The 14,303-nt window shown below is 52.2% G+C and overlaps 1 protein-coding gene across 1 annotated transcript in view; it reads left to right on the forward strand.

Moving 5' to 3' along the window:
- Positions 1–14,303, forward strand: part of LOC142290132 (angiopoietin-2-like) — a 215,011-nt gene that overhangs the window by 69,109 nt on the left and 131,599 nt on the right. The window contains exon 2 of the mRNA XM_075334067.1: positions 1,670–1,816. Within this exon, the coding sequence (XP_075190182.1) occupies positions 1,670–1,816 (147 nt within the window). The remainder of the gene's footprint in view (positions 1–1,669; positions 1,817–14,303) is intronic.

Consider the following 14,303-nt stretch of genomic DNA (forward strand, 5'->3'; position numbering starts at 1 on the left):
ATGTGGTGTATTTTGCTACATGTCCGTGCCCCCTGACCTACATGGGCCTCACCTCGCGTAAGTTCCGCGTGAGGGTCAGGGAGCACGTGAGGGACATTGCTGCTGCCAGATCAGAGACTGACACTACGCTACTCAAAACACTGCCCAGGCACTTTAGCTCTCACCACTCCTGTGACCCCTCGAAATTAAAGATCAGGGGCATTGATGCCATAGAGGGTGGGATCAGGGGTGGTGACCTCAAGAAGCGCCTGGCGCAGTGTGAGACAAAATGGATTGTGACCTTGGACACTCTGGTCCCCCAAGGTCTCAATGAATCCGTTAGCTATTCGCCATTTTTGTGATATTCCTCCATTATTAGTACATATCGCATTGAGGATTTTTTTATAAGGTTTTGCATTATAATATATATGCCGTGATATTAGGGATATATATATCAACAGTACCAATTGTCCTTGGGTTTTGTTGGATTTTTATGGTGCTATTTCACTCCCCTCATCTACATCTTTTATGCTTTTATTCATTTTAGAATACCTGCATGCCCCCAGTCTAATACCAGGTTTTATCTTTACAGGCCAATAAAGTAATGCACGTCCCTATTATGATTTGACAAGTGATATGAGGAGGAATAAAGATACAAGTATAACTGACATGATACAAGAAAGAATGCAGCTTCCCTCGTCACATATATATAGGACATCATTATGTTATGCGACGTGACATATACTCTATAATGTAATATCATGCGCTTACTGTTTACCCGCCAGTGCCACCCGATCGTCTCAGTGCGAGCGCGCTGACTCCTGTACCTGTCCCGGTTTGACACCGCTGTCTGTACGTCTCGCGCCTGCGCAGGAGCCATGGTGACGCGTCCACGCTCCCGCGCATGCGCGACTATGATGTGACGGCTGATGTCTCGCGGGACTTGACCGGCGTGTCGGCGCAGGTGCCACTTCCGGGACTCCCGATTGGCCTGGAGTGCGGTTTATTTCTATTTAAACCTGGCATACTGGGGACATATTTAGGAATCCTTCCCCTGATGAAGATTTTGATTACCGCACAAACAAATCGAAACGTACGTAGGGCGTTTTCTTGAGGCTTCCTCTGTGGCTGGCTATGGACAATGTGATTTCCCCTATACGGGCCTTTGCGCCCTAACACCTTATACTGTATGTATTATGTATAATCTTCTGGTGTCATGGGTTTTTGTTTAAATGTGGTGTATTTACCGTGAGCTAGATTTACTTGTATCTAACAACCCATTGACACTAGATCTTTGGATATATCATTGCCATTACCTGACCCAGATATATTTTAAGTGTTTTTAAAGATGTTTACCTTATGTCTCAAATAAAATCTGTCATTTTTTGCACTTCAAAAACTCTTGTTTCTCTTGCATTATGCTATTGAGTTTGTGCTACAAGTGGGGAGTTGGTAGTGCCCATACCCACAATTTCCCTAACCCCTATATGGTGTTACGGAGCATTGTATTAATAGGTAATTAAACTATCACCTTTGCAATACTAAGGAAATCCTCAAGACATGACCTGCTGGTGGCTCTTGAGGACTAGAGTTGGGGAACACTACTCTAGGATAACACTTTTCAGTTTATCTTAGGTTTTAGCTTTACCGCAATGTTGCAACTATAAATGGATACTTAATTTTATTGCAGTTGGAAAATTACATCCATGATAATGTCAAAGGTGAAATGCCAGCTGCCCATCTACCAGCGGACCAGAATCAAACCAGCAATGAGTTTGAAATTGGAGGAGAACAAACAGCAGAACAAACGCGGAAGCTTACTGAAGTTGAGAACCAGGTATGCAAGAGATTAAGGCTGGATTCACATATATATGAAGGTATGGCTTTTGTTCCCTCTGGCTTGACAGTGAAACACCAGAGGGAAACATCTGGGGTTCTGCCAAACCCTTCTAAGAGCCAGTTCAGAAAATGTTGTATGTTGAGCTTTTTGACGGTTTCTACTTGTGAACTGGTGAACCACTCAGCAGGTCACAAGTAGAAACTGAAAAATCTTGATGACAACTGATTCCATTTCAACATTAGTTAAGGCACAGAAAAGCTGGTGCAGATAGTTGGAAATCTGCACTAAGTGTTCGGGTATAGGTAACTGTGCATTATGTAAATTTGCAATCTACAATGACATTCAATAATTCTTAAGTTCTAATAAATGTACACATAAGTGTCACCCCAGTAGAACAAGAAGGATTATAATTGACTAGAAGGTTGCCCGATTCTAAAGCATCGGGTATTCTAGAATTTATTGTGTAGTTAATGTATAATTTTTGTTATATATATTAGATGTTGTTGCGTGTAGTTGCTAAGTGTTTGTGACTCGCCCACCCCAGGGCTATGGGACACCCGGTGCCGGGCCGGACTAGTCCGGTGGTAGTCAGTGGTGGCTGGGCCCGGCTCCGTGGCCCTGGTGGGTGTCAGTTGAATATGTGGCGGATGACTTTAAGTTTGTATTCGTGACGCCACCTGTGGTCTGCGGCTATTAAGCCGCCGCTGCTGTGTGAGGCCACCGGGATGATGTTATAGCAGCAATGGTGGTACTGCTCCCCACAGGTGGAGCAATGCCCGGGGCACAGTTGGTGCTTGTGGAAGTCTATGGTGCTGCGTGACTAACACGGTGCAGGGCCGACAAGCAATGAAAGAAACAGGCACAAACAGTAGTCTCTTTACCTTCTCCTCTTTTACTCGGCAGAAACTTAGTCCAGGGAGACCGTCACAGATGGTAAAGATGATCCGGCCGGCCTGGAAGTGCCTGGGGTGATCTTTGGCCAGTTGAGTATGAGGCCTACTCCTTAATCTTTCTCTGCTGTTTTAGGACACTGCACTTTAGGTTTGCAATTGCCCTCTTGCTGCTGGGACTTGTTGTTCGTCCCCTTTTCTGTGTGGTAGACTGCGCAGGCCCTCTCTGGTGCTTCTCTGCTGGAGCCCACACCAGGCCCTTGGGATGCAGTTGTACCTTCAGATTGCTTCTGGGACAGGGGGCTTACAGCTCTCCTGCCCTCCGGATTCAGCTACCAGGGATGGATTTTATGCCCTGGCAACTACAGACTCCGATGTCCGAGTCTCTGCTGTGCCTCTCTGCTCCCCTTGCTTCACTGGGCCAAGCTATCCAAGCTCTAGGCCCCAGTTTCACAAGGCAGCACTACCCTGCGTCTGCACTCTTTCACTCCTGTCTCCAGACTAACCACTACTTCCTCCCTTCAGCCAGACTTAAGGAATCCTCCCTGAAGTTCCAGGTTCAGAGCTCCCTCTGCTGGCCGGAGGGAGAATTGTGTTGAGTGTTAACTTACTGGCCAATAGATCTCCCAATTACCTCCAGGCTCAGCATTAACCCTTTGGGAGGGCAATGCTGTTGTGGCGACCAGGTCCTGGGGCGCCACACTCCCCCTTAGTTAAATTCAGTACTCCCGGACTGTAGAAACAAACATGACATGTTAGAACATTTCATCCCATTATGGGAGGCGCAAATACTTTAACGTTACAAACTTAAACATTACTATAAGAGTCCAGTGTGGCAACCTGCCGGGTGTCCATTACACTGCTCCATGGGGGACCCGCCGCGATCAAACCCCCAACGTAGGCTCTGGGCGTGCGTCAGAGCATTGATGACCCCACTCTATGCACGCCGGACGGGTTTTTCTTCAGGGGTGTCGAGCACACTGGTGCTAACTATGAACAATTTAGGTGTTGGCCACCCATAGTCCAGTGGCCCAATTGTCCATTTTCGCAATCAAAGAAAAGAAAAACATTTTGTACACAACCTTACAGACATTTTGCATAACTATGTACATTCTAATAAATACTCCTTCTTTTTTTCCTTATACAGTTGACTCTCTATACCTTGGAGGGGGTTGTCCCCGAGTGCTGCGCTGGGACCTACGTAGCTCTGGTGTTTGCCCCTGACTACGTGGTGCATCTTCTATCTCAGCACTACAGGTGGGCCTAACCCCAATAGGTAAGCGTGATGGTTGCCTTTGTGGGCTAAGAGTCGCCAAGGGTATGACAGGTTCACCACTGACAGGGGGTTGATCCTCCTGTTCCACTGCTGGCGTGTCATCTCGTGCTGGCGCGGACGGTTCTTTAGGTGGATCCGGAACCTTTTCTGTTTCTGGCTCGACCAACTGCGGAAACGTCAAAACTGGTACCACTATAGCATTGTTTATTCGGGTCCAAGTTTTGGGGAACTTTCCAAGGATGGTTTGAATCATCTCCCCTTCTTTCTCTTGACTTTGGGGACTTCCTTGTACTCCTTCCATTTCTCTTTGGATTCTGCATCGTTCAGGGCACGCTTTCAGGCGGTCTCGGGAAATTGCTTGATAGGTCTTGCCTTCATCCTTGCTTATGAGGCATACCTTACTATTGTCAAAGTTGGAGGGGATAATGGTGTAGGGCTCGTTTTCCCACTGATCATCCAATTTATGCGTCCTCCGCTTCTTCTTGAGGACTTGTTCTCCAGGTGCTAAGGGAGTTGCTGGGGCTGTTTGATTGTAATGCTGCTCTTGTCTCGTTCTTGCTTGAGACAGGCTCCTCTCTACGCACTCCTGGACCTTACGGTACCGCTGCTGTCGTTCTGTATCCCAATCCTCTATTTCTTGAACCGCCTCAGGCGACACAGTCCCCATCTCAAAGTCTACAGGCAACTTGCCAGGCCTGGCTCGCATCAGGTAAGCGGGGCTGCAGTTGGTCGAATTCACTGGGATATGGTTGTACAGGTCTACCAGATCTGGCAACTTTTCTGGCCATTGGTTCCTTTCCTCCAGCGGTAGGGTCTTCAGCATATCAATAACCACATGGTTCATTTTCTCGCACAGTCCATTGGTTTGGGGGTGGTACGGTGTGGTTCGGATTTTCTTACAACCGTACATGTTACAGAACTCTTGGAACACTTCAGCCTCGAATGCAGGACCCTGATCAGTCAGTACCCTTTCCGGATAGCCGTGAGGTCGACAAAAGGATGCCTGGAACGCTCTAGCTGCTGTCCTGGCTGTCTGGTCCTTCACAGGCACTACTACCAGGAAACGAGAGTAATGGTCCACAATGGTGAGGGCGTACACATAGCCTGACCGGCTTGGTGTTAGCTTCACGTGGTCCAGGGCCACCAACTCCAGGGGCTGCTTCGTGACAATTGGCTGTAGGGGAGACCTTTGGCTGGCCTCATCCTTCCGCCTCAGGTTACACGGGCCACAGTCTCGGCACCACTTCTCGATCATCTTTCTCATGTGCACCCAATAGAACCGATCACGGAGTAGGGCCTCCAACTTCTTCCAACCGAAGTGTCCTGCGTTATCATGATACGCTGCTAGGACCATTGGAGCATCCCTCTGCGGAACCACTATCTGCCAGACAAGTTCATTTGTTCGCCAGTTGACATATCTCTTGCAGAGCTTGCCTTGGTAGGTGAACAGTCGTCCCCTCTCCTTCCACAGCTGCTGGGCTTCCTCTGGAGCGTCTGGGCCAAGATGGGTCTCAGCTTGCGCTAGCTTCTCTTTGACCAATCGCACGGCCGGGTCACCATTCTGTGTTTCTTCCCAATTATGGTGGAGTAATGGGTTGACCGAGACCTCGTGCTGGCTTGAGCGCTTCACTCCCACAGCATGCTCACACTGGGAAACACCTTGGTGATGGAAAGCCGGTAACTCTATCTCTTCGAGTTCATCCAGGTCTTCTCCAGACTCGGGTAAGTGAGGCATTCTGGACAGCGCATCAGCATTGTTATTCTTCTTGCCAGCCCGATACTTGATGGTAAAGTCAAAGTTAGACAGCCGGGCCATCCATCGCTGTTCCATCGCACCTAACTTGGCTGTTGCCAGGTGTGTCAACGGATTGTTGTCCGTGAAGATGGTGAACTTGGCCGATGCCAGATAGTGCTTGAAGCGTTCAGTCACTGCCCAAACAATAGCGAGGAACTCCAGCTTGAAGGAACTGTAGTTTTCTGGATTCCTTTCTGTGGGCCGAAGCTTCCTACTGGCGTACGCTATCACCCTCTCTCTGCCTCCCTGTACCTGGGACAGAACTGCTCCCAGTCCCACGTTGCTGGCGTCTGTATACAGTACAAACGGTTGGCTGTAGTCAGGGTAGGCCAGAATTTCTTCTCCCGTGAGAGCCCCTTTCAGCCGGACAAAGGATGTTTCCAGTTGGCTGCTCCATTCAAATGGAGGGCTCTGCTTCTTAGCCTGCTTTGGCTGGCCCACCAGGAGATCTTGAAGGGGCGCTGCTATCTTGGTGAAACCATCAATGAACCTTCGGTAGTAGCCCACCAGTCCAAGGAACTGCCGCACCTCCTTCACTGTGGTGGGTCTTGGCCAGTCCTTGATTACAGTGACTTTCTCCGGATCAGGTGCCACACCTTCTGCGCTGACCACATGACCCAGGTACTGTACCTTTGGCTTCAAGAGGTGACATTTGGACGGCTTGATCTTCAGGCCATATTTCGACAAGGACTCAAACACTTCTGCTAAGTGCTTCAGGTGGTCCTCATAAGTCTTGGAGTAGACTATGACGTCATCCAGGTACAACAGCACGGTTTCAAAGTTGTGGTGGCCCAAGCAGCACTCCATCAACCTTTGGAATGTCCCTGGGGCGTTGCAGAGCCCGAATGGCATACAATTGAACTCACAGAGGCCCATTGGTGTCGTGAATGCAGTCTTCTCCTTGTCCTCCTCTGCCACGGGAACCTGCCAATACCCACTGGTGAGATCCAAGGTGGAGAAATAGTTAGCTGACTTTAAGGCTGTTAGTGACTCCTCTATTCTGGGCAGTGGATAAGCATCTTTATGTGTAATGCGGTTAATTTGCCTGTAATCTACACACATTCTCATCGTACCATCTTTTTTCTTTACGAGCACTAGTGGAGCTGCCCAGGGGCTACAACTATCTCTGATAACCCCAGCCTCCTTCATTTCCCGTAACATTTCCTTGGCACACTGATACTGTGCGGGGGGTACAGGGCGGTATCTCTCTTTAATGGGATGATGATCACCCGTGGGGATTTGATGTTTAACCCCTTTCACCTGCCCAAAATCTAGGGGGTGTTTGCTGAAGACCCGCTCGTACTCCTGTACCACCCTGTAAACCCCATGCTTTTGGTGCGAGGGGGTGGAGTCGGTGCCTACATGTAATTTTTGGCACCAGTTTTCCGGCTGCCCCTTGGAGCCATTGTCTTCCGCCTGGTCGGACGGGATCAAGGGTTCCACTGCTTTAATGGTATTGTTGCTGACAGTGTACAGTTTTGCTACAGTGGCGTACCGGGGCAATTTGGCCTCCTCCTCCCCACAATTCAAGACACGGACGGGCACTCTCCCCTTGCGGACGTCCGCTACCCCTCTGGCTATCAGGACTCCAGGCCTACTGTCTGAATACACCGGTTCTACCAAGGCATGGTAATCCTGACCCTTGAGGCCTATTGCTGCCCGACACCATATCAACATTTCACTTCTTGGGGGTATTGCAATGGGGAGGGGGTCACTTACCCTCACACTGCCAATTTCTCCTCCGGCCAGCTCTACCTGCTGCCTCCTCATCAGGGCTCTGATCTCCCTCTGTAGGGCACGCTGCTGCCCGGAGCTGGCAGTTTCAGATGCCTGTTGCAACAAAATTATCACTTCGGCAATACAATTTTCTATCACATTTGTACCAATGGTTAGCAGTGGGTCAGATTCTTTGCGATCAATATCTACAATTATCATCCCCTGACATGGCAATTCCACCCGCCCCACTTTAATGGTTACTTCTTTGTACCCAATTTGAGGTAAGGGCTGACCATTACTGGCCACAATTGTTAAATCATCATCTGGGCCATGGTCAATGTCTGAATCCGCCCAATATCTTTTGTACAGTTTGTGGGGGATGGTTGTTACCTGGGACCCCGTATCCAGGAGGGCATTCAAAGGGATCCCATCCAGCACAATGGGAAGGACCGGTCGTCCTCCCACATACTTGCTGCGGCTGGGGTTTGAGCCGGGCTTCATTACACCTGGGGGTTGGCTCCTGGCCCCAGGCTCAGCCCATTTAAAGGACAGCGTCGTGCAATGTGGCCCGCCTGGCTGCAGCGGCGGCAGATCGGTTGTCCTGTTGAATCATACCGGTCTGTGTCTCTGCCTCGGGTCGGCGGAATCCTCCTCTGTCGCATCCATGGGACGTCATCTGGGCTGGAGGCCAACTCGATTTTTGCAGGCGAGGGGGTCATTTGTAGAGACTGCACGGTCTTGGCAAGGGCAGCCACAGTCTTGGTCAGCTCCTGGAACTGCTGTCTGAGCTCTGCAGTGGGATCCTTATCCAGGGACTGCGCCTCAGCCCCTGCAGTGGCTCGTGTTGCAGGCACCACCCCGGGGTACGTGATAGCAAGAGGCCGGAGGGGTACTGGGTCATTCGGTGTAGATTCTCTCAGTACCCTGATGGCCTGGTCCTTAAACTTGGCAAAGTCCAGAGCAGGGTTCTGCAGGACCAGGATACGCAGCTGGGTCCTGTGGGCATCTGACAGGAGCCCCTCTATGAACTGCTCAGTTAGGAGTTTGTCTTCTTCACGTACACTCTCTGGATCCACCTGTTTAACTGCTTTCAGGGCCTCCTGCAAGTTTAAGGCATAGTCCCTTATGCTGTCTGTGGCCCGCTGCTTGCACCCAAAGAATCTCATCTTTATCTCTGCTGCGGTGCGGGTGTCAAACGTACTCTTTAGCTTGGCCAGTATCTGGGCTGCTGTCCCTTTATCTGTATCAGGCCAGGACTTCGCTTCACGCTGGGCTGCGCCGGCTAGCTGCCCCATTACTATGCCCACCTTCTGGCTCTCAGTCAGCGGATACACCCGGAATAAGCTGTGCAGGCTTTCTCTGAAGTCACTCAAGGTATGGGACTCCCCGGAGTACTGCGGCAGCCATTCTGCTCCCGGTATGTACGGCATGGTGATCGGCATTACCGGCGCTACAGTGGGGGCCGGGGCGACGGCGACTGGGACTGCTTCGGCCGGTGCTGCGGCGCCTTGGGCGATGGCAGCCACCTGCTCTCCCTCTGAGTCGGACATCTTCCTCCCCCTTAGTGAACCTTACCAGGCTCCGTTCACTTTTCAAATTTCCTTCTGGGTCGCGCGGGGTTAACAGCGCTCTGCTCTGATGGCGCGCTCCCTTCGCGCTCTTTTTCAGGCACGCCCCCCTTCTTCCTGCGCTCGGCGAGGCTAATGGCGGCGGCGGTTTACAGACAGTACACAGTCTTTTAAGCACAATTCCTGCAGGCGCACAGTACCCGGTGTGACCGGGCACGAAATCCTGTTCGTGACGCCAAAAGTTGACTCGCCCACCCCAGGGCTATGGGACACCCGGTGCCGGGCCGGACTAGTCCGGTGGTAGTCAGTGGTGGCTGGGCCCGGCTCCGTGGCCCTGGTGGGTGTCAGTTGAATATGTGGCGGATGACTTTAAGTTTGTATTCGTGACGCCACCTGTGGTCTGCGGCTATTAAGCCGCCGCTGCTGTGTGAGGCCACCGGGATGATGTTATAGCAGCAATGGTGGTACTGCTCCCCACAGGTGGAGCAATGCCCGGGGCACAGTTGGTGCTTGTGGAAGTCTATGGTGCTGCGTGACTAACACGGTGCAGGGCCGACAAGCAATGAAAGAAACAGGCACAAACAGTAGTCTCTTTACCTTCTCCTCTTTTACTCGGCAGAAACTTAGTCCAGGGAGACCGTCACAGATGGTAAAGATGATCCGGCCGGCCTGGAAGTGCCTGGGGTGATCTTTGGCCAGTTGAGTATGAGGCCTACTCCTTAATCTTTCTCTGCTGTTTTAGGACACTGCACTTTAGGTTTGCAATTGCCCTCTTGCTGCTGGGACTTGTTGTTCGTCCCCTTTTCTGTGTGGTAGACTGCGCAGGCCCTCTCTGGTGCTTCTCTGCTGGAGCCCACACCAGGCCCTTGGGATGCAGTTGTACCTTCAGATTGCTTCTGGGACAGGGGGCTTACAGCTCTCCTGCCCTCCGGATTCAGCTACCAGGGATGGATTTTATGCCCTGGCAACTACAGACTCCGATGTCCGAGTCTCTGCTGTGCCTCTCTGCTCCCCTTGCTTCACTGGGCCAAGCTATCCAAGCTCTAGGCCCCAGTTTCACAAGGCAGCACTACCCTGCGTCTGCACTCTTTCACTCCTGTCTCCAGACTAACCACTACTTCCTCCCTTCAGCCAGACTTAAGGAATCCTCCCTGAAGTTCCAGGTTCAGAGCTCCCTCTGCTGGCCGGAGGGAGAATTGTGTTGAGTGTTAACTTACTGGCCAATAGATCTCCCAATTACCTCCAGGCTCAGCATTAACCCTTTGGGAGGGCAATGCTGTTGTGGCGACCAGGTCCTGGGGCGCCACATTTGTGTAGGGGCTGTACATGTTCTGGGTGTTGTCTGGGTGTGGCGGGGGGTGAGAGCGGTGTTGTATGTGTGTTGCGTGTGTTGCGTTGTTTGTGGAGCACTGTGTGTCTGCAGCGTTGTGTGTGTGTTGCACGGTTTGTGTGTGTGTGGTGTGTTTTGGGGGGAGGTATGTTTTGTGCAATGTGTGTGTTGTGCGGTATGTGCGTATATTTATGTATGCCGCGGTGTTTGTGTGTTGAGTGTTGTGTGTGTGCGGCATTGTCTGTGTGTGTGGGTGTCTGTGTAGGGCGGTGTTTGTGGTTCTGTGGTTCCCAGTGTGTGTGTGTGTGGTGTGTTGTGCAGTGCGCGTGTGTGTGTGTGTGTGTGTTGGGGGGAGGTGTGCACCTCCCATCGTGCCCCATCCCCCATGCTGCGCACCTCCCATCGTGCTCCATCCCCCATGCTGCGCACCCCCCATCGTGCTCCATCCCCCATGCTGCCCAACCCCCATCGTGCTCCGTCCCCTATGCTGCACACTCCCCATCGTGCTCCATCCCCTATGCTGCGCATTCCCCATCGTGCTCCATCTCCCATGCTGCACATTCCCCATCGTGCTCCATCCCCTATGGTGCGCATTCCCCATCGTGCTCCATCTCCCATGCTGCGCATTCCCCATCGTGCTCCATCTCCCATGCTGCACACTCCCCATCGTGCTCCATCCCCTATGCTGCGCATTCCCCATCGTGCTCCATCCCCCATGCTGCGCACTCCCAAACGTGCTCCATCTGCAATGCTGCGCACTCCAAAACGTGCTCCATCCGCCATGCTGCGCACTCCCAAACGTGCTCCATCCGCCATGCTGCGCACTCCCAAACGTGCTCCATCAGCCATACTGCGCACTCCCAAACGTGCTCCATCTGCCATGCTGCACACTCCCAAACGTGCTCCATCCGCCATGCTGCGCACTCCCAAACGTGCTCCATCAGCCATACTGCGCACTCCCAAACGTGCTCCATCCGCCATGCTGCGCACTCCCAAACGTGCTCCATCCGCCATGCTGCGCACTCCGAAACGTGGTCCATCCGCCATGCTGCGCACTCCCAAACGTGGTCCATCCGCCATGCTGCGCACTCCCAAACGTACTCCATCCGCCATGCTGCGCACTCCCAAACGTGGTTCATCCGCCATGCTGCGCACTCCCAAACATGCTCCATCCGCCATGCTGCGCACTCCCAAACGTGCTCTATCCGCCATGCTGCGTACTCCCAAACGTGCTCCATCCGCGATGCTGCGCACTCCCAAACGTGGTCCATCCGCCATGCTGCGCACTCCCAAACGTACTCCATCCGCCATGCTGCGCACTCCCAAACGTGGTTCATCCGCCATGCTGCACACTCCCAAATGTGCTCCATCCCCCATGCTGCGCACTCCCAAACGTGGTCCATCCGCCATGCTGCGCACTCCCAAATGTGCTCCATGCCCCATGCTGCGCACTCCCAAACGTGGTCCATCCCCCATGCTGCGCACTCCCCATTGTGCTCCATCCCCCATGCTGCGCACCCCCCATCGTGCTCCATCCCCCATGCTGCGCACCCCCCATCATGCTCCATCCCCCATGCTGCGCACCCCCCATCGTGCTCCATCCCCCATGCTGCACCAGCATCAGCCTCTCTGCCCACAGCATCAGCCTCTCTGCCCGCAGCATCAGCCTCTCTCCTTCCAGCCTACCCGAGCCTCAGCCTCCCACAGCCTCTCTTCTCTCAGCCTCCCCCCTCCCCCTCCCAGCCTTCCCCAGGATCAGCCTCTATCTTCCCAGCATCAGCCTTTTCTGTCCCCAGAATCAGCCTCTCTCCTTCCAGCCTACCCCAGCCTCAGCCTCCCCCAGCCTCTCTTCTCTCATCCTCCCCCCTCCCAGCCTCCCCCTTCCAGCCTTCCCCAGGATCAGCCTAGCCTACCCCAGCCTCAGCCTCCCCCAGCATCAGCCTCTCTTCTCTCAGCCTCCCCCTCCCCCTCCCAGCCTTCCCCAGGATCAGCCTCTCTCCTCCCAGCCTCCTCCAGCACGCCGTGCTCCTCTGCCGACACTCACAGATCCGATCACATACACTCACACACACACACACACACACACACCCGATCGCATACACTCACACACCCGATCGCATACACTCACACATACCCGATCGCATACACGCACACACACGATCGCATACACTCACGCACACACGATCGCATACACGCACACACACGATCGCATACACTCACACACACCCGATCGCATACACGCACACACACGATCGCATACACTCACGCACACACACATTGACGATATCGCACATACGCGCTCACACTCACAACATCCGGAGATACCACATGCTTCTGGCCATGTGATCCTCTGGCAGGTCCTGGAAGCTCACAGCACAGTATCGGCGCAGAGAAGCAAGCGATATCCCAGGATGTTGTGAGTGTGTGGATGCGATGTGATGTGTGTGTGAGGTGTGTGAGAGTGAGTGTGATCTGATGTGTGTGTGTTGTTATGTGTGTGCGTGTGTGTATGTTACGCCGCTGCAGGACCTTGATGCGCTGGTAACTATGCTAGCATGGTTACCAGCATATCTCGTCCCCCGCTCGCACGGGAGCCCACACCAGCATACGCCGGGCAGGCCCAGCAATGCGAGGGTATGTGTCGGCTGGGTTTGCGGTGTACGCTGATGTGGGCTCCCGGGGGTACAGTACTCACCTGTGAGTCGTGGCTCCGTGACCGTGTCGGTTCGGGGAATGCGCGGGGAGGGGTGGGGGGGCGGGGCCAGAGCTAGCGTGCATTGCGTGAGGGGGGCGGGGCGTGGCGTGGCCGAGTTGCCAATGCCTGCAGGGTGCCGGGGCGAGAGGCCAATCTGTGGGGGGGGCGGAGCCTGGGCGAGCGGCTGGCCAATCCGTGTGGGGGCGCAGCCTGGGCGAGCGGCCAATCAGTGTGGGGGGGGCGGGGCCATGGCGAGCCCAGCGGCCAAACAGCTTTGTGTCACCGTAAGGACACAATTTTGGAGCATGACAGACAGACAGACAGACAGACAGAATAAGGCAATTATATATATAGATTCCCAACTGCACATGACATCGATTAGTGTTATATTCTGAATTATTTTCCTTAAAACGCCCTGTAATTGATTTGACTTCTAAGGCTAGTTTCACACTTGCGCTATTTTGACGCAAACGGAATCCGTCACTAATGTAGTACAGTTCATTTATTTACAGTGGAAGCGCGTTACTATGGCGCGTGTGTGTGTCATGCAGTACCCGCTTGTGTCCACATGATGTCGCGCTTCCACTGTAAATAAATGAACTGTACTACATTAGTGACGGATTCCGTTTGCGTCAAAATAGCGCAAGTGTGAGTGAGCCCTTAGTGAACATCTGATCTAGAATGTTTGATTAACTCATCAAGTCTCATTAATGAATTAAATAGAATTTGATTGAAATTAAATGCTATATTGAATGTTACCTTCATACCTAAACATTGTTTTACGTTAAAGTATGATGACTATGGAGCTATGCTACTCTATTATCTTTCTCAAATATGTCTTACATAACCTACATGCAATTTTGTTTCAGATTGACTGATCTTGATGTTAAAAGACAATTAGGGATTGTTTTCTTCTTTGCTAAATGTAGCGGTTATTGCTAGATTATTCATTGCCATCACTAGAAATCTACAACGTCTACAATGAGTACCTTATTATGTCATATTTAGTGATGGACAAACCCGACCTGTAAAGTTCGGGGCCCGTACTGGACACCTAATGTCCGTGCACGGATCCTGAACACTGACTTCTCACTGAGGTCCATATTACTGTTCAGTTCGACCACGCGAATAATTATAGAAATGTAAAAATAAAGGAAAAAGAAAGAAAATCAGTACCACTATACTTACCAACCTTCCCTGCGGCTGTAACACTA

This window comes from Anomaloglossus baeobatrachus, chromosome 2, assembly GCF_048569485.1.
Source record: "Anomaloglossus baeobatrachus isolate aAnoBae1 chromosome 2, aAnoBae1.hap1, whole genome shotgun sequence".
NCBI classification, from domain to species: Eukaryota; Metazoa; Chordata; class Amphibia; order Anura; family Aromobatidae; genus Anomaloglossus; species Anomaloglossus baeobatrachus.